Below are 26552 nucleotides of genomic sequence, written 5' to 3' on the forward strand. Positions count from 1 at the left end.
ACTACACACACATACTGTACATCACGTATGTACATGTACACATATTGTGTACATAGCTGTATTGAGATAGTAGAATAGATTCCGTTGCCTTATATTAGTCTCTGGCACTCCATGTCAATATGTTGTTAAAGTAATTAACAGCTTGCCTAATTGAGATCAATACACATTTGTCAATGTCTGAACCAATGGACATTACTGCCAGCAAGCGCTGACCTTTTTCAATCACCAACCTTTCCATTCCTTTGTGATTTAGGTGAAAAAAACCCATTTCCCTCGGTTTCAACAAAATACTTGCTTCAGTGTGACTAAATCGTGCATAAAATAATGGATGGGAATTCTTACATACAAAGTCCATTATACGTGAAAAATACCGAGGAATGATATGTACACACAAAATAGGATAATAAAATAGCTAGACCAAGTAACCACTGAAATTCTGTAAATCAGCAAATTCACAAAAGTATGCGTAATTTCTTTAAAATTTAAATACAGCCATTACACACAGAGGTCATTATCATTACATTTAAAACAGTGGTCAATATCTTCTTGTTGGTGGGGGAGGGGGAAATCACATGACTAACCATTCAGGTTGTTCGTGATTGACATTTTAATTTTCAACTGTGGGTTGTAAGTTAATTGCATGACTGGAGGAAAAGTATTCCTTACACTGACCTTTATGATAATTACAACAGATGAAGATGATTGTTTTTTATACGGTTGGATTGATGTTCGGGAAAGCATAGACATCGTCGGCATGATGCCGCAGACAGCACTGCTCCATTTCACAGTGGCCCGTACATTGTAGTTATATCGTAATAGCCAGCATTTTAAGCCATGCATGTATGGTTCGGTTAACTTAACCTTAAGTGAGAATTACAGGCATTGGGAAGCAACTGTAATGCCTGGGCATGGTGCTGGCGAGACATACAATCGCCATCTTACGTACCAAGGGTGAAAAGAACGACACACCAGCCGTGCTTAATTCGAAGTCCATCCACAATAAAGCCTTTTCCCTTAGGCACGAAGATATTTCTATTGCGACCACTCAGCGAGAATGCGCCGATAATCACCTTCACGCATTATTTCAGTCAAGTTATACGAGTGGTTTAATTAGGACGAGACCCCTGAACCGCAATGGAAGGCTTTTTTTGTCATTGTAAAAAATGCATTAAACGGAGGAGAGGTACGATAATAATGTCTAGAGCAGGGTAATGTTGAGGTTCGCGCAGAGCAAAGCCTGCCGCACGGCAGCGAGTCCACAATAGGGCAACAGGCGTGTGAATGATGTCCGTGATTAGGCACTCACTTGATCACCCTTGTTAGCAGGCGACCCAGGCATTCCACGTTCACCTTTGGCTCCCTGATTAAGAAGGGAGGAGGAGGTGTCATTTGAAGAGAAGGGCAAACGCAGGCTATGAAATATTTAGCATCATTAAGTGAAGCTGCTCGACTAAAAACCATTAATTAATTATTAGTTTATTTCTACATCGTGGCAATCACACCGATGTATACCGCATCAGCTGCATTCGTATGAATTAAAAGGCATAGATAACACAATATAAAAATGAGCAAAAAACAAGTATGTGTATGTTCATCACCTTAAGGATGATTGCTCTCACTGATAGATAAGTCAGTTGAAACAATGGGAAGCACAGCGGGTTGCGAAGCGTCGAGTCACATACACACACAATGTGCAACTATATGTATGTAGAAAATTTTCCGCACCGCAAGTAGCCAACTGTGCTCATTGGAGGTGCGGGGGAAGGACAACAGAGCGGGGCTTCACATTTACCCATGTAAAGAGCCGCTCTGAGCAGAAGCCCACTTATTTGCACCACCAGGAGGTGCTATTAGCAAAGACAATGGGGTGTGCTCGTAGGCAGAACAATACATTTTGATTTAAAGCTTTCGTGACTGCAGGGATTCATATTCTTGGTTCTTTCGGTAAAAAAATAATAAAAATATAAAACAATACAAATTCTCACGACGTTTGAGAATTTGTATTGTTTTATATTTATATTATTTCATTATTATTTCCCTTCTACGTGACTTTACCGAAGGAACCAAGAACAATACATGTTCATGGGTAAACGTTTTATTTTGTTTTTCCATCTTACACTTGGTCCCGAGGATCCTGGGTCACCTGGAGAACCTGCTTCTCCTGATTCACCCTGCAAAGTGCAAATTATCAAGTTGCATCACATCATATACACTGTGTAGCCTTTCCCATGATCTATATATAGTGTGCAAGGCTGGTAGAGGGGGAGATGGCAGGGGGGGATCGAAGGGTGGGTTTTCCCGAGGCTTTACACATACAGAGGTTCTCACAAATGGCTCGTGGATGGAGGAATAATGTTGAAATAAGGGGGCCCATGTGGCGTTCTCCCTTGGGCCCGCAGGAAGCCCCTTGGCAGCTCTCATAGTAGGGGCATATCAGTGGATTCGTTTTGCTGAAAACAAGCTAAGCAGAAGCACCATATGTCATGATGTACATGCTCATCAATACTGACATGAATTCCAGCTGTCTATTGAAGCTTTTGTCTTTAAACAAATACCCTTTTCTACGAGTTTAACACGTAGGCTTTTTCTATAATGCAATGAGTGATTTCCAATCTTCCCCTATGAATATAATTATCTCACTTATCCAGATTTCAGAGGTGTTGTAAACAATAACACAGATTTTGAAAAATTCACTGGATTTATGAAAATGCTTTTTTGTCATAGGAAACACATTTGAGCATTTGCAAAACCTATTCATTGCCATTCCAAAATCATGTGTTTCTTAAAATCACATCATAAAAAAAGTATCCATGTCCCTTTTTTGGCTCCACGGGCAGTCTCAAAGGATTTTCTAGCCTATGTTTTATAAGGCACTTGCTTAGGATATTTGGCCAATGTTATCATTGGGTATTTTCATGTGTTAGATAATGTGAGTGGCTGGATAGAAAACAAGCACATATCATAGGAAATAATGTTCAAACACTCACACAAAGCAGTCAACAATTTACTTGCTGGTCTAATACAAGCTACGTATCACATGTGCCTATGGGAGTACAAAGCACACGATGAACTCTGTGTGATAACTCAAATGAAGTGAAAAAAAGGATAATAGACTCATGCACATTTGAGCTTTTCAATTTAGTTTAGTCTCATTTGCTGCGTATATTGTCCCTACCGAATTCTTATTCAACATTGTATTTGATCTGCACTCACTGAGTAATAATCTGAAATACCTCTCTGTCCTGTCGCCTCGAGATGTACTGCATGGGCGGCATAGTATAAATAATAATGATAATACTTCATGATGGTGATGCTGATGTGATCACCAACCTCATCTGCAATGTGTCGGATTAACGGCCCTTTGGTATGGTAACGGTAAACTATGTTTGTAGTCAACGTTATTCGAGGGTTGTTGCCGGACAAAACGATCAGAGCGGGGCCAGCTCTGGGTCAGGGTTCACCACGGTGTGGCCAGCACTGTTCGTCTTACCTTGTATCCGTCGCGTCCTGGAGGGCCCAGTGGGCCAGGCATCCCTCGGTCTCCCTTCATGCCCGGATAACCCGGGATGCCAGGATGACCTGCCATGCCTGGCTCGCATTTGTTGCACATGCCCTGGGAATGACGACAGACACAGACCCACATCTGTCAGTGCGTGTTAGTCACAGGCGTTTAACTCTCGATAGGTCTCGATGCAGGATTCTGATGTGCGCTAGACTGAATGGCTAATCTCTCCGACGTGTTTTTGTGTTGTTTGGCACGATGTCCGACGTTTCGCTCCAAGTTCCTGAAGAAGCTTTCAGCACGTGGAGTAAAACGTCGGACAAGCGGCACGACTAAAAAACACGTCGGACAGCTATGCAGCACAACCGCGAAAACCTACACAGTAGTACTGTTGGCTTCCCAACAGATTAGTCTTTCATAAGCAACTAAAACAAGACCCACTTTTTTTCGCAGCATTTTATTTTTATTTAAAACTTTCACCAAACATTCCGAAATTAGAGCCAAAATGCATAAAATATGCCTGTTCACAATGCTTATGAAAGACATACATTTAAGATCAAGATGGTGTTTGAGAAAATGACAGTATTTCCTCTAACCACACACTTACTTTGACCATATCTTGAATTTCCCGTTGAGTGGTGGTAGAATATGGTGCCTTAAAAACAAAGGAAATAACACATTTACATTTTGTATATTCATTGAATCACTTCTTTGTTGCCAAAATATAGTTCTAAAAAAATGAATATTATTTCAATGTAATTTTGTTAGCAAATTTTAAAAAGGACATACAATTAAATATTTGCTGAAAGATAAAAAGTAGAAGTTTGTTTTTGATGAAAATCAATGAGCTGTAACATTAACCAACTATAATTTTCTTTCTCAGCATCATTTTGTATTGCCTTGCATTTTCTCAATAATTAACACATACTATCATGGCAAGCAGCAATAGCAGCAGACGTAGCAAGGAGCTGGGACCATTAACAAAGCAAAGGGAATTGTATTTAATGGACAATGGCATGCTTACATTTGGCCCTGGTGAGCCCGGAGGACCAGGTTTTCCATCCCGCCCAGGAGAGCCCTAGGGAAGAATCCACCCGGAAGGTAGCAAACGTTAAGACGGTCTGAACTTGAGATGGTGACGGAATGTCTTGTTTTGTTTACTTACCCGAGATGTATTGAGAATCCGTGATCGCTAATGTGACTTGGGCTGTTTCCTTTTAAAAAGGGACATGTGCCACCCAAAATGCACTGCACTAACGTTTATAGATTTTTTTTGCTTTTATTTATTGCTGTTTGGCTTTTTTGCAATAGGTACAATTACATCACTTCTTATTTTCAAGTTGCGTTTAATAGCTCTAATTAATTTCATTTGTAAAGCATCAACACATTTCATGTCTGTCTGCTACATGTAATTGATTTGAGATATTGGAAAACTATTCATGTGCCAATATTTTTTACAATGTGTTGCAATTCGAAGACAAGATTGGTGCCTTTGTGGGTGATTACTGGCATGTTATACGATATTAATTCATGAGTTGGCAAAATGTACCAATGCAGAATGCTCCTGAAAAACAGTTTAGTGGGGCTTTCCTGGATACATATTATATAAACATTCATTCGTCTATTTCTTTTCTATTTGTCTCAGAGGTTAGATTTAAATGTGTCCTTCATTACACTGTGGGTATTCATAATGGACCTTAGTTGTATTTCTCTATCGCTGATGTTAGGTATGGAAAAGTTCACATTCTTCGCGTGAAGATTCGGATGATAGCAGCCAAAATACCCACGTTCTTCATTAATACTACTGTACCTCATAAGATAAACATATATATAGAAGGCTAACATTGTAAATAATAGAGAGAAGGCTGAAGGATTGACTAACATGGAGACCTCCTTCTATAGGGTGGCGCCTTTAAGTCGTAAATTGATGAATGCTGACATATGAACAGTTTTGAATGAACATATGAACAGTTATCAATTACTAGATGTTGAGTAGAAAACACATCGCTAACAAGTAGAGCATGAATGTATAAGCTGCCTTTGGTTTCAGGTTTCCACTGGGATTAAGAGTTAATAAATCAGAGCCATAAAATTATTAAAATTAACTATAATACCAAAGAGCTGCATCATGGAATCCATGAAGGTATAAAATAAACAAGTAAAAATAAATATATACATTCATTAGCCTATGCGCTTGCTGAATCATTTGTTTAAGTAGGCAACACGGGGAAGTTTCAAATTTCTAAGTCTCATCAGCAAAGTTTTGCCTGTTAAACAAGTACTGCTGGCCGACCTGACGTTTAAAGTTAGAGCACTCCAGAAATACCGGGAGACCGATTTAGCACAGTACAGCAATATTTCATCATCACATTATTTTATAAATCATGTTGGTTTGGGTTTAATAATAATACAGAGGCGGGGCGTTTCACTGGGTCAAAATAAACACATAAAAACTAAATTTTGGTTCATCAACCTCTGAGTGCCAGCAATGTTATTCAGCAGAAGCAGTGAAGGCAATATTTGTTACGGTTGATGTGGTGCTTTGATATTGGCTACTTGTAACAGTGGTGGTTGGGGTGAATGAATGCACTAATGTGTGGAGGGGAACATATCACTCACATTCTGCCCAGCAGGACCGGGTGGCCCAGGTGGCCCAGGAAAGCCTCTTGGTCCCTGTGGAATGTTACAGTGGCATTTAATGAGGCAACACTACCAACCAAGATTGCACGTACCAGGTTTCTATTAAGGAGTAGCACAAACAGCATGAGAATATGCGAGTTAAACTGCATGAATACACGTTAAGTAAAATATATTGGCGTGGCCCTGCAATTGATTGGCGGCTCATTCACTGTATCCCAAATGCAGTTTTTGAAAAAAATATAAGGAACACAAAATGTTTAGGTTCTCAGAAACTAGGATATATTTAATTAGGGTGTATGCATTTTCATCACGTGCATTTTTGGGTTTCTTTCTTCATTTAATCACAATGTATCTACCTGGCCCTTGTAAATGGTTTGTATGATTTCGATTTTTTTCATTTTGACCTTCGTTTGTGACAGCTGGGCATAATGGTATTTGACATTCACTTGAACTTTCCATCATGGGATTGTATTCATTTGACTGATGATAGAAAAGCCTTTTCTGAATATGGCTTGCTTAACGGTTTGCTGGCATTGTCATCGACCTTCATGAACAATTTAAGCACAAGGCTCTAAAGTGGAGTGGGACAAAGGGGTACACTCTTGCTTAACGAATAAAGATATTTGTTGGGTGGGGGACGCATAACTGCATAACATATGATAATACGTGAACGTGGGACAATTATTGAATGTGGAGCAAAATTTAAGCGATAAAGAGGTGGTTCAGATTGCACTGCGTTCTGTCCGGCATGGTGCCCGACGTTTCACTTCACCTTGAGAAGCACCCAGCACGCGGGGCGAATTGCCGGACGTTGCACCGAAGAACGCGCGGTGCAACCCGAGCACTGTTTTAAAACTACACCGTTTCTACTTTACCAGCAAGGCCCACTGAGCTATAGAGCTCTTTTGCGGAAGCGACCTGGTCGCAAATGATGACTCAACTAAGTGGCTTATCATCACGTGTAAATTTACAGCAGTCAAATACTCTAAACGCGTGATGTTGATTCCAAATGTGGAGGGAAAAACCGGAAGACCCGGAGAAAAATCCAAGTGACCACAGGGAGAACATGCAAACTCCAAATATGTATAGGCATCATCAGGGTTGGGATCGAACCCACGACCTCCTGCGTACCAGGCGAGGGAGATAACATCTCACCACCGCGGCGTCCCAAATACGTGGGAGAACTGTTCAGTGCAACCGAAAAAACCTGTACAGTAGACTTCAAATGTATTTGCAGTTATACATGCTTGCTTGTGAGAGAAAGTGCAATCTTTATGCATGTGATTTTTTACCATAGGATTGTTTTACTTCCTCAAGCAACACGTGATATCATACGTAAAATGTTTACGTATGACATTGGATGTAAAACATAATAATATATACTTTCCCCGTTTCTTCAAATAATAAAAATGAGTTTTTTTTCTGTGAGGGAAAATATATAAATAATACGAAGCACGCAATGTATTGAGTAAAATACACGAATAATACAATAAATCGGAAATGTTAAGTACCTCTTGTCCTTGCGAACCAGGTGACCCACTAGATCCCTGTTAAAAAAATCAGAACAACACGGCAGACATAAATTAAACAATGCGTGACATTAAAAATAACGACATCGTCATCGTGGCCCAAGCTGTTGATGCCACCATGTTACCAACTCTCCCTACCCTCCACCAGATCCCAAGGTTGCTGCGCAGTTCAAATGCACTGCTTTTTGCAAATGATGAAAAAAGTCATCGCAACTATATTTACGAATCCGAATGAGGGATGAAAACGGCCTCTTTGAAGCATTGCTGCCTTCTTGGGATGGCCACGTCTTTCAACCCTTTGAGTTGATGGTCTCAAACAACAATACGACCACACATTCAACTCAAGATTATGGTGGTCTGGACAAGGCTGAGACCATTGTACTGTGCATGCGATGTGGTGATCGCATGACATGAGTGCAAAACACGATGGGCGTTGTGTCTCCTTGTTTGTTTGTTAGCACAACTTTGCACGTCATTACAGCTGCTTCATCAGTAGATGCGCGATCTCCAAGATCTGGCCTAACGTCATAATCCCACCATATAGTCACAGTGCATTGCGTGATTGTGTCATACGAGTATAATGTAAAGATGCTGAAAATAATCAGCCGCGATTTACCGGCTGGCCATCGCGACCGATCCCAGGAGGACCCTTCATGCCGGGAGGCCCCAAAAGACCAGGGAGGCCTCTCTCTCCCTAAAGAGGAGTAAATAATAACTTTACAATACAGCAGTAATTACGAACACAACAAATGTAACCACCGCTTATGGCTATAGGGGTGATGTCAACCCATTACATGAAACATATAAAATAGAAAACGTTAGGTTCATGCGCATACAATTTTACGCAAAATATGTGAGTTTAAGGATATATATTAATAGATGCATTGTTAAATATTAGCCACTATTTAATATATATGAAAACACATACATTGTAAAACACGTACATTGCATTCATGGTGTGCATGCACAATGTGCATGCATAATGTATGTTGATTACCCTGAATAACCCAACCAGTAATGCGCATCTATTGTAATTATATGCATACATTCACTCCCCTCCCCACCCCACTCCTTTGGCCTTCGCACCTGATTGGCTCACAAGTGACGACATCACATTTATCAACGTATTTAAGACCAAAACAGGAGGATGTCTCTACAACTCTGGCTGTCGCCTGATGATGCTAGTTGTAATTACTGGCGAAACGTCATAATCGAATTGGAAATGTTGTGGGTTTACTCTCCAACACACTGGTGTGCTGTACTAGTGTAGTGTTGTAATCACGGACAAATAAACTTCTTTATGAGGCACACTCTGTTTATTGTCTTTCTTCCGACACGGTCCCTAACACACACAAGGGGTATATGGTCCCCTTACACGATACCTAGAGAGGTATGGCCTCCGGACTTGGCGGGACCTACTCACGGGTTACCCGCTAACCTAACGTCCTCCGGCTGGGACCTAGAGGAGGCTAATTGACCCGACCACGGAGTCTGTGGGTCCCGACCACTGGTTACACTGAGCCACAGCCCTTAGAAGGGCTGCAAGGCTTGGTTCCAGGGTCCTATCTATCTTCAGCCCGGGCTTCGGTCTTCGGGTGGAGAGAACTAACTCGAGCTCTCAGTGCTCTGTCTTTTATGCAGGTTCGTGGCTGGCTCCGTCCCAGCCACGCCCCTTCTTGGAACCTTCTGATTGGTCCTTCCCGAACCTTCTGATTGGTCCTTCTCAAACCGTCGTTCTGATCCGCTTTCACCTTCTCTGACCCCGGGAATTTCCCCTAGTAGGAATTGGTGTTTTGATCCGCTCTCACCTCTGTTTGACCCCAGGCTTTTCCCTAGGGAGGTAACTCAGTGGTACTGCAGGTTACTGAATGGTGAGTGGCGATCACCTCTACACTAGTAACGAATTGGCATGTTCTGTTTACGTGACAAACCTTACTGATTGGCTATGTCAAGTGGTGGCGGATTTAACAAAACATTTATATTTACACGATCTAACCCCCCATAAAACTCTATTATGCGGTGTAACTATTTATACTGTTAGATGGACAATGGCGGGGAGGGGTGAATGCAGGTGGGGGGCGGGGGGGGATTTAAGATACCCGCCGCATTGTTTCAACTGTGGCATTGTTTCAACTGTGGCATTGTTTCAACTGTGGCATTGTTTCAACTGTGGCATTGTTTCAACTGTGGCACCGAGAGAATGAATCAGCGGCCACTGCGTTGCAAGTTGAGTGTGCAGAACCACTGCACCACAACACCCCAGAACCATTGCACCACAACACTAACCCAAAAACCTCTATTGTTGATACATTATAAAAGGAAGTAACGAGAGACCGAAGGAAGTGAAAAAAATTAATGGACACTTACTTGCATTCCAGGGACACCAGACGGGCCTTGTTTTCCTGACTCACCCTGAAAAGAAAAGCCAATGAGTAATCATCAAAGGTATTCACAGGAGACTAACGGTGTTGTCCTACATTCAGTGGTGTGGTTTTTATGTTCTGACCGTAGAGTATGAGAGAGGGGGGTAAAAAACACACACAACAGGAAGATATCACATTTTTATGCTCAGCACATAACCCTGGCTTGCACTTGACATTGCATGTGCCGGAACGCTTTCAAAAGGTTTCCTAAAATCTATGGCATCGAGGCACATATCCGCAAATGAAATCTGTGCAGATCTAAAAAAAAACGATACCACCAGTCCTGTAATGTCAAGAGATGGGTTTTGCTTATTACATTTAAAGCAAAAATCTAATTGCAGCCACTTGTGAATATTAATCACTGATTGATAATAATTTTGAGCTATTTCCTGCATATGCTGGCCATTTAAATGCACAGCAGCAAAGATTGAGAGTGTGGGTAATCAGTGAATCTGATTAGATCACTCAGGCCATGGCTCATACGTTAATGAGAGAGCGCAGCTACACCAGCTTAGCTGCAGCGCTCATTGAAAAGTATCCATCACTGGGATAGCGAATGCTATCGTCAAATGTAGCGTTCGCCATTTTGTGGGATATAACGGTTCACAACAGTAGTTAGCAACAACATAGCTACAAAATCCAGTGGTTTTTGCTTACAAAACCAATGCATTGCAGCTTATCTCCGCCAAATGGATAGCCTGCAAACACGAGGTGAATATGTAAGTGTGTGTACTCATTTGAGGTAAAACACAACATGTAGGCCACACCTCCAAAACTGTGACTGCCACACATGTCTGACAATGGATTTTCAGGCTTACTTGCCGTGCAGCACCACGTCTGTTGACCACTCATTGATATGCTATTTTTTTCTCTAACCCCCCTTCCTTCTCTCTGCCTCCGCCCCCCCCCTCTGTCTATTTAAGGCCACCCCACAGAGACGATCACCCCTCTCTGTTACCTGTGTTGCTCCCGCTATGTATCTTGGTGATATCTGTCTGCTAATATGTCTGTCTATAGTTTTCTGGTTAGATTTTATGTCGCTATTTCATTATACCTGATGATGATTGCTTGTGTTGCAATCGAAACGTCGTATTCTATTATTTAATTTAATTTATTATTTTATCTTTAGACGTGACTTAACCGAAAGAACCAAATAATAATTCCTGCAGTCACGAAAGTTCTAAAATTAAGGTCTGACAATGGAATTATGCATTTCTGTGAATAAATTGCCGTGTACAACAGGCCAATGACTACACAAAGTAATGCACACAGCCCACTTCTACACCCACGGACCATTTCGTATCTATCCACTCTTTACGCTGGTTCAAAGGAAGGTAGCAACATTTTGTGATACATTTCTCAATCGTGTCTTTGTTAGAAAATCTCACAGGCAATCCCTGAATCCCCTCTCCGATGGGGCCTTGCATTCCTGGAAGCCCAGGAGGTCCTCTGCTTCCAGAGTCTCCCCTGGATCCATCCAAACCCCGGTCCCCCTGTAGAAGAAGGCAAAACACAAGATACACACAAATACAAACACACGTAGACACACAGGCTTACACACATACACAGAGATATACAGAGATACACACACTCGCACCAGCATGCACACACATACACACTATCAGACACATACAGCAAAGAGAAAGACAAGATGCCCCATATAGCCTTAATAAGATTCTTGGGGCAAGTGCTGTTAGTTACCACCTGTTAAGGCCAGCACGGTACACAAGAGGGTGGGTGGTCAGCACCATATCTGGCTGTTTTTTTTGTCTCCACAGTGGTGATGTGTGTACACCACACCAAGTACTCAGTGAAGGCGAGGTCGGCCGAGAGGAGTCGCAGGACCGGTTCAGAAAATCGCGACTGATGTAAGACATGGCTGGGAATCGAACTCAGGTGGCCACGTTCGCAGCATATTTTGCTAACCACAAGCCTCCGTTCCCCACACAAAGATCTCCCCTATAGCTTTTAACAGTAGGCCAGCATAGCACATGTGTGAGTGGGTGAACAACACCACGCCCGGTTGCCCTTCTCTCCCCAGTGCTGATGTTTAGACACTGCTACAAGTACAGTACTCATTTAAGGCTGAGTCGACCTAAGAAAGGCCCAGAACCAGGTCAAATACTGTATTTACCACTCTTATGGGTCGTGAACAGGAATTTAACTTGGGACAGCGGGTTCATGGCACAGTGCGCTCACCACTACGCTTCCGCTCCGCACACATAAAGACACCCAAACATGCGCATTCATTCACACGTCTATATTTGCATGCACGCATGCACTTCTTATAAATGAATGCCTCCCCAAGCCAGATTGTTCATGGGGGTGTTTAACCATACTTCACCATGCTGCTCAGTGCAGGTTTGTGAAGCAGGAGATCAAGGATCAGTTTAGATATCACTGAATGAAATTCACCAGGTTCATAGGTCACCAGGTTCATTGCTCAGTGCAATAATTCATTGTGCCAACACTCCACACGCACGCGTGTTGCATAGCACGAGAGAGAGAGAGGTTCAATAACTCACCTTGTCTCCTTTCAGTCCGGCAGGTCCAGCTGGTCCCTGTGGTCCCTGGAAACCCTGGGGATAAAAAAACAACATGAATGCAAACCAGCGAGTTTCACACCTCACTCGACTCAAACTGTGTCCGTTTCCTCTGTTGTGCGTCTTCCGCTCTGTTCTGATCGCATGCAACTCACGAGTGCCTTAGCCTTTTCTGTAGAAAGAGGACACGTTTGTGTGAATGTGCAGACACAAATGTGCATATAACGTAGGCCTGTTAGCACCACACAATGTATGTTTATAATTGTGACTCACTCGTGTTGTGCACTATATATAAATTGCAGCGATGAAGTGTTCTTGTTCCAGTGGCTATGGGCCAGTTTCATATAATAAAATAAAAACCAACGCAAAACATTGTTTTGATAATTTTGCCCAATTATTATTATTATTATTTATCGGAGACAGATATATTCAGAAAAAACGACAAAAAGGTACAATCTATATATTATGCTAATGTTAGCTGATGGACCAGGAAAGAATCGTGATTAAATGTATGTAAGTATACATTAATATAGTATATATAAAGTATAAACAAGCGGAGTGCTACATGAGACAGTTTATCTCTTGGACAAATCATACCAAAATAACGGGTACATAATTCTTTAGGGTGATATTGCATCTAAGCTTAGACTTTTTTTCTATACGACTTAATGCGACATTAAACTAAGCACGCGTCAGGCTGTGGTCGCTGCGTAATTTATTCACAACTTACATATTCAGTGCATTTTCTAATGAAAATACGAAATGCAAATATATGAGCAAGGGACACTCACGTGAGGTCCAGGCACACCAGGAGGCCCCATTGGACCCTGAGATCCTGGCACACCCTGAACAAACACAGACACAGCTTTAATGAAAACAAGTATTGTATTTAAATGCCACACATTCATACATGTCAACCCATACGGCTTCTTGTACAGGAAAATTTAGTTTCCAAGGTCCATACGGCGTACAGCCGTTTCAATACGGGAAACATGTTTTTTTGTCTATTTGTTTGTGTTTCTCCCTTGTGATAGGACTCTGTAGGGTGAACGTTGAGATTTATAAGAACATGGGGTGACCAATGGGGTCTGAATTGGTATTTAATAAGGTAGGCACTGATAAGCGGTTGACAGGTATGCACATTAGACCACGCAAGGTCATTTTTTTTTTAGTCAAAGTTCCTCCATGCTCAAGTGAGCATAAAACGGCACTCTTTACAATTCGTTTTCTTGAGTTTGTTGGTATGAATTCCAAGTCATTGTGGCAGGGACAGGCCTTCCATGGGACAACCACTGAGCTAGGCTGTGATCATTTTACTGACCCATGCCAGCACTTGAACCCATGAGCTCATGAATGGAATCTCTGTTGTCCTACCCACCCAGCGCTGTCCTGGCTCTGAATCACTATTTTGTAAGCAAAGCTAACACATAACCAAAGGTCACCAGAATCTTTAAGCTATACATTTAACTAATCTTCATTGTTAACAGCCAACATTAGACGAGGGGCTGCAGTGTACATTAAACGCTTTTGAGATCCTGTTCTAAATAAGGCAGGAAGACCCTTATCACCGCCTGGCCTGTGGAGGATACGCAAGGCATTTGTCTAAACCTTCATTAAGAGAGGGTGACTCCTAAAGGGCGTGAGAGCACGGTGGCCTGAAGGAGGACGGTGCCCCCCATGAGCACGGTGCCCACACATCAAAATATGTTTTCTTGTTCATGTTTTTGTTTGTTGCGGTTGCACCCGATTCAAGAGCCGAATGGCTCAGAGGGCTATACCTAATAAATTAAACTGAAAACCCAGCGAACACCTCAGACAACGCATTTGTGAGAACTCACGCAGTTTCCAAAAATGTTTTCACATTCATCGGCATCGACGAGGTTCCCGATCATGACACCAAGAGGCGAACACGCTAATTTCTCTACTCACCTGTGTCAGTTTACACTTGCATGCAATGTATTCCTATACCATTGCACAATGCAACACGCCCAGCTTGGTGCTTCTTTCGTTTGTCAAGGTGCACTTATGTACCTTGACGACGACTTAGATTGCGATGATGGTGATGATGATAATGAAGTGGAAAATAAAACACTTCTGAAAGCATTCCAAATCAGCCCGTGTGCATGTGCTGGGTGGCTTTTGTGTCAGCGGGACCATGGAGGAGGACGACAGCTTGGGGAGGCCTTCATCCAGCAGTGGAATGACCATGGCCTTATGGTGATGTCGATGAAACATTGCATAATCCATGCATATGCGTGCCTTGTCCATGTGCCTTATAGTTCTACGACTCCCTGCTGTGGAGTCTGCTTTGTGTGTATTATTTTGGTCAAAACTTATTGGAGCACAAGATGAAGTAAACTCGAAAATGATGACATGGGACAGCCAAGGTTAGCCATTTAAGCACTAGCTATAGTATGACTGTGCAATACACAAGCCATTGAACAAAGATGTTCACTGCATCGCGTGCTTTCAGATGCGCTTCTGCGGCCGTCTGAAACGCTCTTCCTTCCGATATTAGGAAGCCATACACAAGCACAACCCAATTCAAGGCATGCTATTTATCTCTGATAGGTATTTCAACATGGCACTTGGGGTCAAGAGGCATTCAAGAGTGTCAGGACATCTCGCTTGCTGATTACAATTTCTATCATGACCATTCGATGAGCCATTGCTTATTATAATCGGTACCATATTTATGCAGAATCGGCCAAAGTATATGGTTGAGTAGTTATTCCTGAGCATGTAGTTCATGTTATCAGTGTAATTAAGCACACTAATGAACATTATTTAGAAAATTACAGCAACTATGTGGGGAAGTGACACCGGCACATTGAAGATACGGACGCAAGCCCTGATCCACGCCACCGCGGACAAAGCACCGTGCCCCAGTGTGGAGTGCCAGCTCTCACACAGACCTCGTCAACCCCGAAATCAACACCGCACTTCGTATCGTCAGCAGCGCACCTTGAAGTCCACTCCACTCCCGTGGCTTCCGGTGCCGGCGAACATCGCCCCGGCCGACATTCAGGCACGATGCCGCGACAACCCGGGAGTAACCACAAGATTTATGGACATCGTCACTCTGCCGCTCCAACGAGACCTACAAGAACCCCACTTCCCGACGTCATCAGTTCAAATCCACGAAACCGCGTTCGGGCGCAACGTGGGAGATTAAAGGATCGCCGAACTGCGATTGCAATGAGGTCCAAACCGCACAGCGTCTAATGCTTCCTCATGGGAACGGTTGACGAAAGTTAACGTTCAACTATAACATTTTTCACAACTCTTGCCTTTCCATCCTAACGTGAGCAAGAAGAATAAAGCACGCACCATGTCTCCTCTATCTCCGGGGAGGCCCGGGGCACCTGCTTCTCCTCTTTCACCCTGGGAAAAAAAACGTGTTTAAAGAAGAACAAACCACCAGCATCATAATATATCGTAATGTGTACACCCTTGATTGCCTATTATTTGGAAACTGCTGCTATTCTGATGTCCTTATTAAACGCCTTTTGTTTTTGATTGTTTTAGTTTTAAAAGCTTTAACATCTCCGTTTGCCCACTGTAATAACTTTCGGGGCAAGTTGCTGTGAGCGAGCACCTAACGAAGGGCCAGAACGACACACGAGGGGGTGGGTGGCCAGCACCACGTCCCGCCACCTTTGTCTCCCCAGTGGCGATGTTTTTACGCACCGCACCAGATACTCATTTGAGGCTGAATCGACCTAGGGGAGGCCCAAGACCGGTTCAGACAATCGTCCCTGATTGTTGGCCATGAGCGGGAATCGAACTCGGGACACCAGGTTCGTAGCGCGGCGCGCTAACCGCTACACCACCGCTCCCCCCAACGAAGGACAGCACGGTGCAGTGCACGTGCGCTTTGGGACACGCGCGACTCTTCGGTGAAGTCACCAGGAGGTGGCACCGACGCTGCGTCGTACTCGGAGCATGGCGGCAACAGATACATCTCAACACAAGGGGGTTTCAGGCACGGGCAAGCGAGGTGGGGAGCCACTGCACACACAGAGGCTTACAAGGACACTAATGAAATCAATCGTCGTCTATTTAGTGATTAAACAAAAGCCTGACACAGAAGGAACGCTTTAGCCTTCAGCCCATGGGTATTTTTCAAGAGGAGGAAAAAAATATCGCGCTCAGCATTTAGGAGGGGTGCACTTGAAATGACCTTCATAATCCACGAACTTACATTCATGAAGCATAAAAACTAAACGATATTGTGGGAGAAGATGCTTTAGCATCATCGGTATCAGTGGTCAATTGCAAGCTTTTAATCAAGGTGAGACATGACGCTTTGATGGATATGCTGAGCTTTGTAATGTGTCACTGCTCTCACCTTCGGTCCAACAGGGCCCATTATGCCAGGAGAACCATCTCTTCCAGCATATCCCTAAAACATTGCACGATAATACGTGCATAGTAAATACATATATATACACACACACATCATACATAAACATGCAATGCTGGCTTTTCACAGAGGCTCCATCTTAGAATCATGATGGACAGTAAACCTTTAACTAAGATCATAACTGGGGCTTCCTAACCCCCAAACTCCAGAGCTTCGGCTGAAATTGCGTTGTTGAGAGTCATGACTCTGGCATCACCTAGCCACATTATATTTACATTACAGTGTTTAACATTTCAGTAAATTAACGTGTTGAGAGCAATAAGACAGCAAGAAAAAATGTTAAAATAATGACGCACTAAACGGTAATTTTCTATTAACACGCAGTGTAAAGCTCCGTGGTTTCTTTCGTTAATAATATACCAATTTTGTCACTAGCATAACAAGAAGTCCCCCATCAACAGCACAGCAACACGCCTTGACAGATAACAACCCTGAAAGCTGACACTCGTAAACTGGCCGAGCGTTCCAGCTTGCGATAAATTACGCGTCGCTGCTTCTTGGAATGTTTTATTTTATTTATTTAATTCTCCAACGTGACTACAGCCTAATTATATACGCCAATGCTATTTTTGCACAGTGTTATGCGTGCAATCAATGGTAACTAAGCCGAGTTCATAAAACTCGCTGATAAAAAATGTACCTAAATCCCAGGTGGCAACCCTGGGCTGGGACATAGAGGTGCAGCGGTTGAGTGTTGTCGGGGTCCTCGCTCAGAATTCCAACACAGTTTTTAGAAGAAGAAAAATGTTGAATGTGAAATCACATTGGGAGATTAAGTGCTCAGTATGAATCATCATCATCATCATTATTATTGGTATTTTATTGACCTTGCGCATGCAAACACCAGTGATGTCATGAGGTGATGGCAGGGTACTGCTGCTGCTGCTCTACTTACCCTCTCGCCTGGCTCCCCACGATCCCCCTTCTCTCCCCTCAGGCCTGGCACGCCCTGCATCCCATTGCACAAAGGTCACACTCCAGAATTTAAGACAATTTTGAATCATCAACACGTGCAATTTGTTTTAAGCAGGTGCGTGATAATTATACAATAGAGTGGTGGGTAGAAGTGACATAGGATGTTTAATACTGTATGGGCAATCCTATTAGTTTTGAAAAAACCTGATGTCGTGGTGGTTACATTTCGGGCCAATTGATTTAAGTCCATATAACATAATTATTGTCATCCAATTGGCAATTTGCTGCCAGTTGAAAGCTTCCCTATGCCACGTCGATCATCAGAGTTGTTGAACAACACTTCACGCTGATCAGTGTAGGTTAGTCAAGAGGAAGAAAAAACAACGTTTTCTTTGGTTAGATCGCGTAAATATGAATGTGTCGTTACACCGTCACCACCTGACATAGCCAGTTAGTAAGGTTTGTCACGTAAACTAACGACTGAAACAAGAAAACAGGAAGACTTCTTCACAATTCATGAAGCTGGTTGTAATCACCAGCGATAAGTCGTACTCAAATTGTTAATGTTGTGGGTTTGCTCTCCAACACACCAGTGTGCTGAAGCAGTAACTAATTGGCATAATTTGTTTACGTGACAAACCTCACTAATTGGCTGTGTCGGATGGTGGCGGGCTAACGACATATTTATATTTATGCAATCTATTCCAAAAAAGCCCTTTTTGATTAATAATATTGGCCATGAAAGCTTACATGGTAAACTGATAGAGGAAGGTGGTGGCCTGGACTGATCCATATGTCATTATATGCTAACAATAACTATGGCGCCCCACGCTCAGAAATATATTTCTAGGCATTGGGGAATGGTGAGATGTTAACTCCCTTGCCTGGTATACAGGAAGCCGTTTGCTCAATCCCGACCCTGACGATGCCTATATATTTGAAGTTTGCATGTTCTCCCCGTGGTTGCGAGGATTTTTCTCCAGGCCCTCCGTTTTTCCCCTCCACATTTAGAAACATACGTGAAGAGTATTTGCCTGCTATACATTTCCACTTTGTTGAGCTATAATTTGTGGCCAGGTCCCTTATGAAAAAAGCTATATAGCTCAGTGGGCCTTACATGGTAAAATATACACGTTTTAGTTTAGTATTCCAGGTCAGAGCACCCCATAACACAGTGCACAAATGACGGAGCCAGCATTCTCCCCATAGGCTTATGTTTGAGTGCTTAATTAAAATAAAATATGAGAAAATAAATTCAAGAGCACAATCATTACCATATTCTTGTAGTCACATCCACAAACACACAAATGTTCAGACCTCAACTTGCATGAACAAAGATAAGTCGGCTAACACTTCAGGGACCGAGACGTTTAAAGATGTATTGCTACTACAAAGGACACTGGCATTCCAGTGTATGGGCACACACTGTTTAAATATTATGGTGGTTCTGTGGAGTAAAAAAATCAATGCTACTTACGTGCATCCCACCGTCCAAGTGGCTTGCCATTAAACCGTCTCCCTGAAGGCAATAATTGTTTTAAACGAGTATAAAAAACCACTCCATAACGAAAGCTTGGTGTCACGGAATCACATCCACAGGTATGTTTCAACAAATAATAGACTTTCGACTGAATTTTAGATTCGTTATTAAATACATCGATATTGTTTTGAGATTAGTAATCAATAACTACGTTTTCTGAAAGATTGCCACATGTGTAATACATTTTTTAATATATATATTACAACAACAAAAAATAAAGTTTCTAAAATATACATTTCACTTGAGTTTGGAAAATATGCAGACACTAAGTATGGTAATGCAATACTTAAAATAAGCGAAAGAGTAAAGGTGCAACCCTCTCATTACTTGCTCACGCCACTGTTGGCAGACATGCATATCTTTAAATGCTCTGAAAATGTGACGCAAACTATTTGGTTTTTTTCGGTGACTTTACCGAAAAAACCCAAGGAGTATGGATCCTTGCAGTCACGAAAACTTCAAATCTAGAATGTGTGACCCAAATTAAACAAAATAATTATTTTAATTTATTTCCGAGAGCCGAAACTTCGTGCCAAACTATGAAGTGAAACTTCCAAATGTAATATCGTGGCATTTCTGTGCAGTCATTGTGACCATGCTTGAGGCCATCAACTCAATCAAATGAGGTTCAGGGAAATGTGCAGCCATCCGATTGTCTCAAGCCACTGGTCGCCCAGGGGGCGTCCACTGGCCAGCTCTCCAGAGCCCCTCTGGAGGGTACGTGGATTGCTCTTCCATGCCGGCCAGACATCTTTCAAGAGGGTGGGGAGTACCCACACTTCACCGCAGCAGATGCGACCTGTCCATAGACCCACTGTGGTGAACCACCCGTATGTACTGCTGAGTAGACAGAGACGCAGGGGCATTTAAGAAGTTTGTCCCATTGTTTTAACTGCCGTGCGCACGAAAGAATGAACCAGCGACCTCTGGATTTTTATGTCCGGTGTGCTGACTATTACGTCATGGGAGCAGCATCTCTTAAGGCAAACAGATTAGAGTACATCTTCAAGAATATAGTTCTCAAACCCATTTCCAACAAAAATAAACATACTCGCACAACGTATGAATAAAGGCACACAAATACCCTTTACAATGGGCACATATTAAAATAGATATAAAAAAAGGTTATTCAGCAAGCATGAAAATATCCATATATGAAATATAATCTCCATTTATTAATATTAGGTCCTAATGATATGACATTTTTCCCAAACGAAAGCCTGGGGGAAGTGGGAAATTCATATTTAGTTATTAATACATTCTTATTAACTCGTTTGCAGTATTTTTTTTTAAAATGTGGGATTGGGGCTCTGATATGAGAGGAACAGGACCAACTTTGGTGAAAGGCAGCAGAGGGTCAGCTACATTTACTTCCCAGCAGATAATGAGCTTTGACAACGACAATTTATCCAATGAACGCTATCCTCCACTTGCTTAATAAACGCATTGTTAAGCAATTAGCGGATTTGAACGATTCAACACATACAAATGAGCCCGGTGGCAAATCATTGTTTTCAAGCCATGTAATCATGTGCTGAGGATATAAAAATAAACAATAACTATGACTCAAGAGCTATTCTGTGCCCGAGGCAAAGAATATTATTTCAATATGAATTTTAAACACTCACGATTCCTGGGTAGCCTGGAGGTCCTCTTGGTCCCGCATCCCCCTAAGAAATATAATTACAGGGCAAGATTAGTCACATGTTGTTAGCAATTCATTTGTCAGCACCAATACACATATAATGTAAAGCTATGTTGTCAGGCAACAATTCGTAATGGTAATTGTGTTGCCAATACAGTATTTACAAGCACATTATAAATGTATGTCCCATGAACATTACAGCTGATGCAATATTTGTGAGTTATACCAACATGCTGGACTTTAGAGCCGGTAGGCTATGCAGAATTAAACAACAAAACCCCTAATTGGAGATCTCCACAGAGTGGATTCATGTCAGAATACACACGGGCAATAGTAGAGTCATAGAATAGCGTCATAGAATAACTTCAAAGGGCATTCATAATAGAAGAGCTTCGAAGAGTGGATTCGTACAGACGAGTCTGATTGGAGATCATATCTGAGGATCCTCATCGGAGCGATGAACAGTGAAGCCTCGTAAAGAAACCTCGCGTTGAACTCTCAAAGAGGGGGAACGACAGAGCCTTCTCGGAGAGAAGCGTCAAAGCCCCCCTATGGGGGTCTCATCGAAGGGGACAACAAATAATATCACAACACAAGAAGCTTATATGAGAACCCCATGGAGGAGCCTGGTAATGAACTCATAAGAAAAGGCCCATAAAGGAGAGCCATTGTGAAGCACCTCGGAGCAGTATTCTATAAAAAAAAAGCCACGTAGGCATCAGTCATGGTCATAACGAAGAGTTGTGTAAGAAACTTTACAGCTCTCAATAAAAGAGAGAGAGATAGAGAGAGAGATAGAAGCTTCACAACAGCCTGAGGAGTCTCACGCCTTCTCTCAAACATTTTCCCGGTCCCTCACAATGACATTTATTTGCCAACAGTCTGTATGTGTGCATAACTGCATATAATGTGAGGAGCGGTAGTGCATCGGTTAGCACGCTGCACCATAAACCCGGCGACCTAAGTTCGAGACCCGCTCATGGCCAACATAAGTGACGATTATCTGAACCAGTCACGGGCCTCCCCTAAGTCGACTCAGCCTCAAATGAGTATCTCATGCGGTGCGTAAAATCATCGCCACTAGGGAGACAAAGGTGGCCGGGCATGGTGCTGGCCACCCAGATTATCGTGTGCCGTGCCAGCCTTCATAGCTGCTCGCTAACAGAACTTGCCCCAACGGTCTGCTATAGGCTATGCTGGGGGATCTTTGTTTTTATATACAAATATTGCATTGAGTAAATAATCGCAATTCAATCGTTAATATGACGTACGTCTTCATGTCGAACAGTAAAGGACATTCCAATGGAATGTGGTCTTCCGTTGTGTGAGTGAATGGCAATGGGGCATAGGGCAAAGAACCTCACCCTTTCTCCTCGGTCCCCTTTGTCCCCTTTAAGGCCTGCATATCCAGGGGCCCCCTGTTACACAAAAAAACAACAATCGTTACATATCACAGAGCAGTGTAAAATATATAATAATTATCATTATGCCAGGTGCTTAATGATAGAGCTCACAGCTTGCAATCAGAAAGGTTGCGAATTCAAAGCCAGGGTGAGAGTTGATTCAGCCCATCATACTGGTAGGAACCACCTGGTTCCACCAGCCCACAGGGGATTATTGTGTCCGTCCATCGTGCATCAAAAAATGGGAGGGGAGGGGCTGGGTGGGGAGGGTGGGGAGGGGCTGGGTGGGGGGTGGGAGGGGTGGGACTGGGTGGGGAGGGGCTGGTCACCCCGTGGTGCCCTTATAAAACTCAACGTTTAACCTACTCACGCCGGCTTGTGCCCGCCCTCACAGTCGGCCATATTTACGGAATACACCACGCCGCCGTTGACCCTGGCCATTGACTGAGCAACCCAACGTTCTTACCAGCTCCCTCCGCAGGAATGTGTTCTTTATGAGGTCGATAAACGAACACCACTTTGTGGAAAAGTCCTATGAGTAGACTTGCCCCTGCCACAGGAAACTTAAATTTCCACCAATGTAACAGCAAAGTTTACCTGTTCCCCCTTCTCTCCTGTGATCCCCTGGCTTCCAGGGATTCCAGTGATGCCCCTTTCTCCCTAAACACACACACACAGGGCATCTTCCATGAGCACAGTCTATGAGGTCGTGCTGCGATATGGTGATACGACTATATATTGTACGATAAAAGGTCCACGGTTAACCAAAGTGTTTGGTTATATGTCAAACAAACATAGTTCTGAATCATAATTATATTTGCTCATTATTTTGTTTCAATGTACCTTTCGTTTTTAGACGAACATATATTCATGCAATTACAAATAAAGTCATTAAACGTCTAAATAAATAGCTACTTTACCCATAAAATTAGTGCTTGGAAAAACATTTCATGGGGTGATGGTTATACGACGTAATTGTGTTTTAATTTAATGTAATCGATTGATTAATTGTACGAGTAACTGACAGCGTGTGTGAGTGTTATGCAGTATTGTTTTTAAAGGAGCGATGATTGGAAGGTTTATGCTTAATGAACTGCAGTGAAAGAACTATGTAGAAATTGTTGATGAAGTTAGTTGTAATTACTGGCGAAACGTTGTACTCAGATTCTAAATGTTGTGGCTTGGCTCTCCAACACACCAGTGTGCTGTACTGGTGACGAATTGGCACGTTCTGTTTACGTGACAACCCTTACTAGTTGGCTGTGTCCGGTGGTGGCGGGTTTAACGACACATTTATATATTTATGCAATCTACCCCAAAAAACCCTGTATTATGAATGATATTGGTCGCGAAAGCCTACGTGCTAAACTGTTTGTTCTCAGCAGGAAGTACAGCAAATCAGAAAGACAATACAATAATAATTTTAAATATAATTACAAATATGGGAAACTGATATTGTCATGATCGTCAAGTACTGAGAATGTATATTGTATGGTAATGTATTCTAAAATAAGATTCTGCTGCAAGCCTAATGTTAAGACTGTCATGGCATATTAAGAGGTGGTATGGTCAGTACAAAGCTTACCTAGCCCCCTTTGTCTCTCCCGTGCTACCTTCCACCATACAACTCCATTAAATATTAACTCAATATAGGAGAGGTGCATATTCTGTTAAGATATCAAACTACCATTGGTGGGTGATGATGTGTCTGGCCAGGAATCAATCCAGTAAGTAGTGCCATAACCATAGGATCCACACAAACAAAAACACAAAGATCCCCTGTATAGCCTTTAACAGACTGTTGGGGCAAGTGCTGTTAACGAGCACCTATTCATGAGGGGGCAAGTGCCTGGCCGCCTTTGTCTTCCCAGTGCTGATGATTGTACACTGCACGAGGCACTCATTTAAGGCTCAGGACATGTTCATATATTTGTCACTGATGTTGGCCGTGTGCGGGAATAGAATTCGGGTCGCCTGTTTCATAACACAGTGTGCTAACACACCACAGTAGCACATGCGCGCACACATTTACTGCGCGTATAATTGTCTGAAAACAAATCAAACATGGCATAGCTTATTTATTTGAAGGCACATCTAACAGCTATATAAATGTCGGTGCATTTCTAAACTACAGAAGCATTACATCTAATCTGGTGAGGTAGGCCCGTCAGAAGGTTAAGACAACCGTGGTAATGAGGGAAGCAAAATAAACAAATCAATCCTGAGGATAAAAGTAACTCGGGCATAATTATACAATGAAACAATATAAACAAAACTAACCACACACTCTTTAGCTATAAAGAACAATTCTGGGAATGTAGATACATTCAAACATCCATCACAAATGTGGCCAGATCAAACAGCAGAGAAATGTATATTCTTGGTTCTTTTGGTAAATTCACGTAGAAGGGAAATAATAAAGTAATACAAATATCAAACAATTAAAATTCTCACGACGTTCCGACTGAAACACAAGCAATCATCATCAGGTGTGAAATCCACAGCAATACATTTTCACACCTGATGATGATTGCTTGTGTTGCAGTCGAAACGTCGTGAGGATTTTAATTGTTTGATATTTTTATTATTTTATTATTTCCCTTCTACGTGACTTTACCGAAAGAACCAAGAATATGAATCCCTGCAGTCACGAAAGCTTTAAATCAAAATTTAGCAGAGATATGGTACAGATTTGGGCCACGTGTTCATCACGTGCTCCTTTATGCTAATAGAATGAGGATGGGGGAAGAATCAAAGGCCGTATAACACCTCCACTTTAATGAGAGAGAGAGAGAACATTCCACTCCCAGGGCAAGAAATAAGATGGGGCCTAAACGTAGTGCAACGCCTGGGGAGAGAACAGTCTATCTTAACACAATATGGTGCCGACCTTTAATACAGGTTAATATTATCATATTGGAAAAAGCGGAGAGAATTCTATTTTTTTCCGGAATTTAAAAGCAGTATCATACCCTCGGATTCAAGCACTGGATGATATAAAGTACTTTTATTACTTTTTTTAAAGTCAAAGATCTCATGCTCAAATGAGATTCTACATGCGTATGGCAGGGACAAACACTTCTATAGGATAGTATTGGTTCTTTCGGTAAAGTCACGTAGATAGAAAATAAAATATATATTTTTAAAATCATTTTTGGTTATTAATATTATTATTTATGGTTAGTTTTATTTTATATCTACGTGACTTTACCGAAAGAACCAATAATGTGAATTCCTGCAGTCACGAAAGTTTTAAGTCGAAACTTCTATAGGAGAGATGCGACGAACATCCCCACAAGCGGTGGCGCCTCACCACGTGGTGCTCATTTTACCCATCCGAGATCCGGTGACGAAAATGATAGGCCAAGTTCATCCCTGTTGAGAGTTAAACTCATGATTTGATTTTTAGAAACCTTGCTTCTCTAACCAACTCCCCAACATGTCAGGATTATCGGAATTTTTTTTAAAAATTGCATTCAAAAGAAAGAAGAGTAATCAATGCTTATTCTTTGGGTCTTTCAGTAAAGTCACGTAGAAAATAACCAAAAAAACAAAAACTACGACGTTTCGATCGCAACAAAAGCAGTCGTCGATATCAATACAAGACGACCGCTTGTGCTGCAATCGAAACGTCGTAGTTTTTATTTTTTGTTATGTCCTTTGAACCTATCTACATGGCTTTACCAAAAGACCCAAAGAATATGAATTCCTGCAGTCACGAAAGCTTTAAGTCAAGAAGCAATCAATGCATTTATAGAATGCCAACATGTCCATGAATGCTGATTTGTTTCCCAAGTCCAAATACAGCTGGGGTGAAATTCATTTTCAATATGAAGCTGCGCTACAACAATCAGAAAAAAACCCCTGAACTGTGCTGAGATCAAAGCATGAACTGGCCAAGCAATGCCTTGACGTTCATCATGGGCACAGGCACACTTGAGAAGTGAATGGTTCCCGGTGATTATTGATTGGATCACACCGAATGT

At 42.3% G+C, this 26552-nt stretch overlaps 1 protein-coding gene across 4 annotated transcripts in view; it reads right to left on the reverse strand.

Moving 5' to 3' along the window:
- Positions 1–26552, reverse strand: part of LOC144722331 (uncharacterized) — a 156873-nt gene that overhangs the window by 24556 nt on the left and 105765 nt on the right. For all 4 annotated transcript variants that reach the window (XM_078600504.1, XM_078600505.1, XM_078600506.1 and 1 more), the window contains 19 exons: positions 23164–23226; positions 22528–22581; positions 21147–21188; positions 19456–19497; positions 17959–18012; positions 16989–17042; positions 15968–16021; positions 13429–13482; positions 12620–12673; positions 11483–11587; positions 10039–10083; positions 8288–8365; positions 7654–7689; positions 6122–6175; positions 4527–4580; positions 4110–4157; positions 3491–3613; positions 2118–2171; positions 1307–1360 (listed from right to left, as the gene is read on the reverse strand). In XM_078600504.1, the coding sequence (XP_078456630.1) occupies positions 1307–1360; positions 2118–2171; positions 3491–3613; positions 4110–4157; positions 4527–4580; positions 6122–6175; positions 7654–7689; positions 8288–8365; positions 10039–10083; positions 11483–11587; positions 12620–12673; positions 13429–13482; positions 15968–16021; positions 16989–17042; positions 17959–18012; positions 19456–19497; positions 21147–21188; positions 22528–22581; positions 23164–23226 (1122 nt within the window). The remainder of the gene's footprint in view (positions 1–1306; positions 1361–2117; positions 2172–3490; positions 3614–4109; positions 4158–4526; positions 4581–6121; positions 6176–7653; positions 7690–8287; positions 8366–10038; positions 10084–11482; positions 11588–12619; positions 12674–13428; positions 13483–15967; positions 16022–16988; positions 17043–17958; positions 18013–19455; positions 19498–21146; positions 21189–22527; positions 22582–23163; positions 23227–26552) is intronic.

The sequence above is a fragment of the Lampetra planeri genome, chromosome 14, assembly GCF_965212315.1.
Source record: "Lampetra planeri chromosome 14, kcLamPlan1.2.h2, whole genome shotgun sequence".
In the NCBI taxonomy this organism is placed as follows: Eukaryota; Metazoa; Chordata; class Hyperoartia; order Petromyzontiformes; family Petromyzontidae; genus Lampetra; species Lampetra planeri.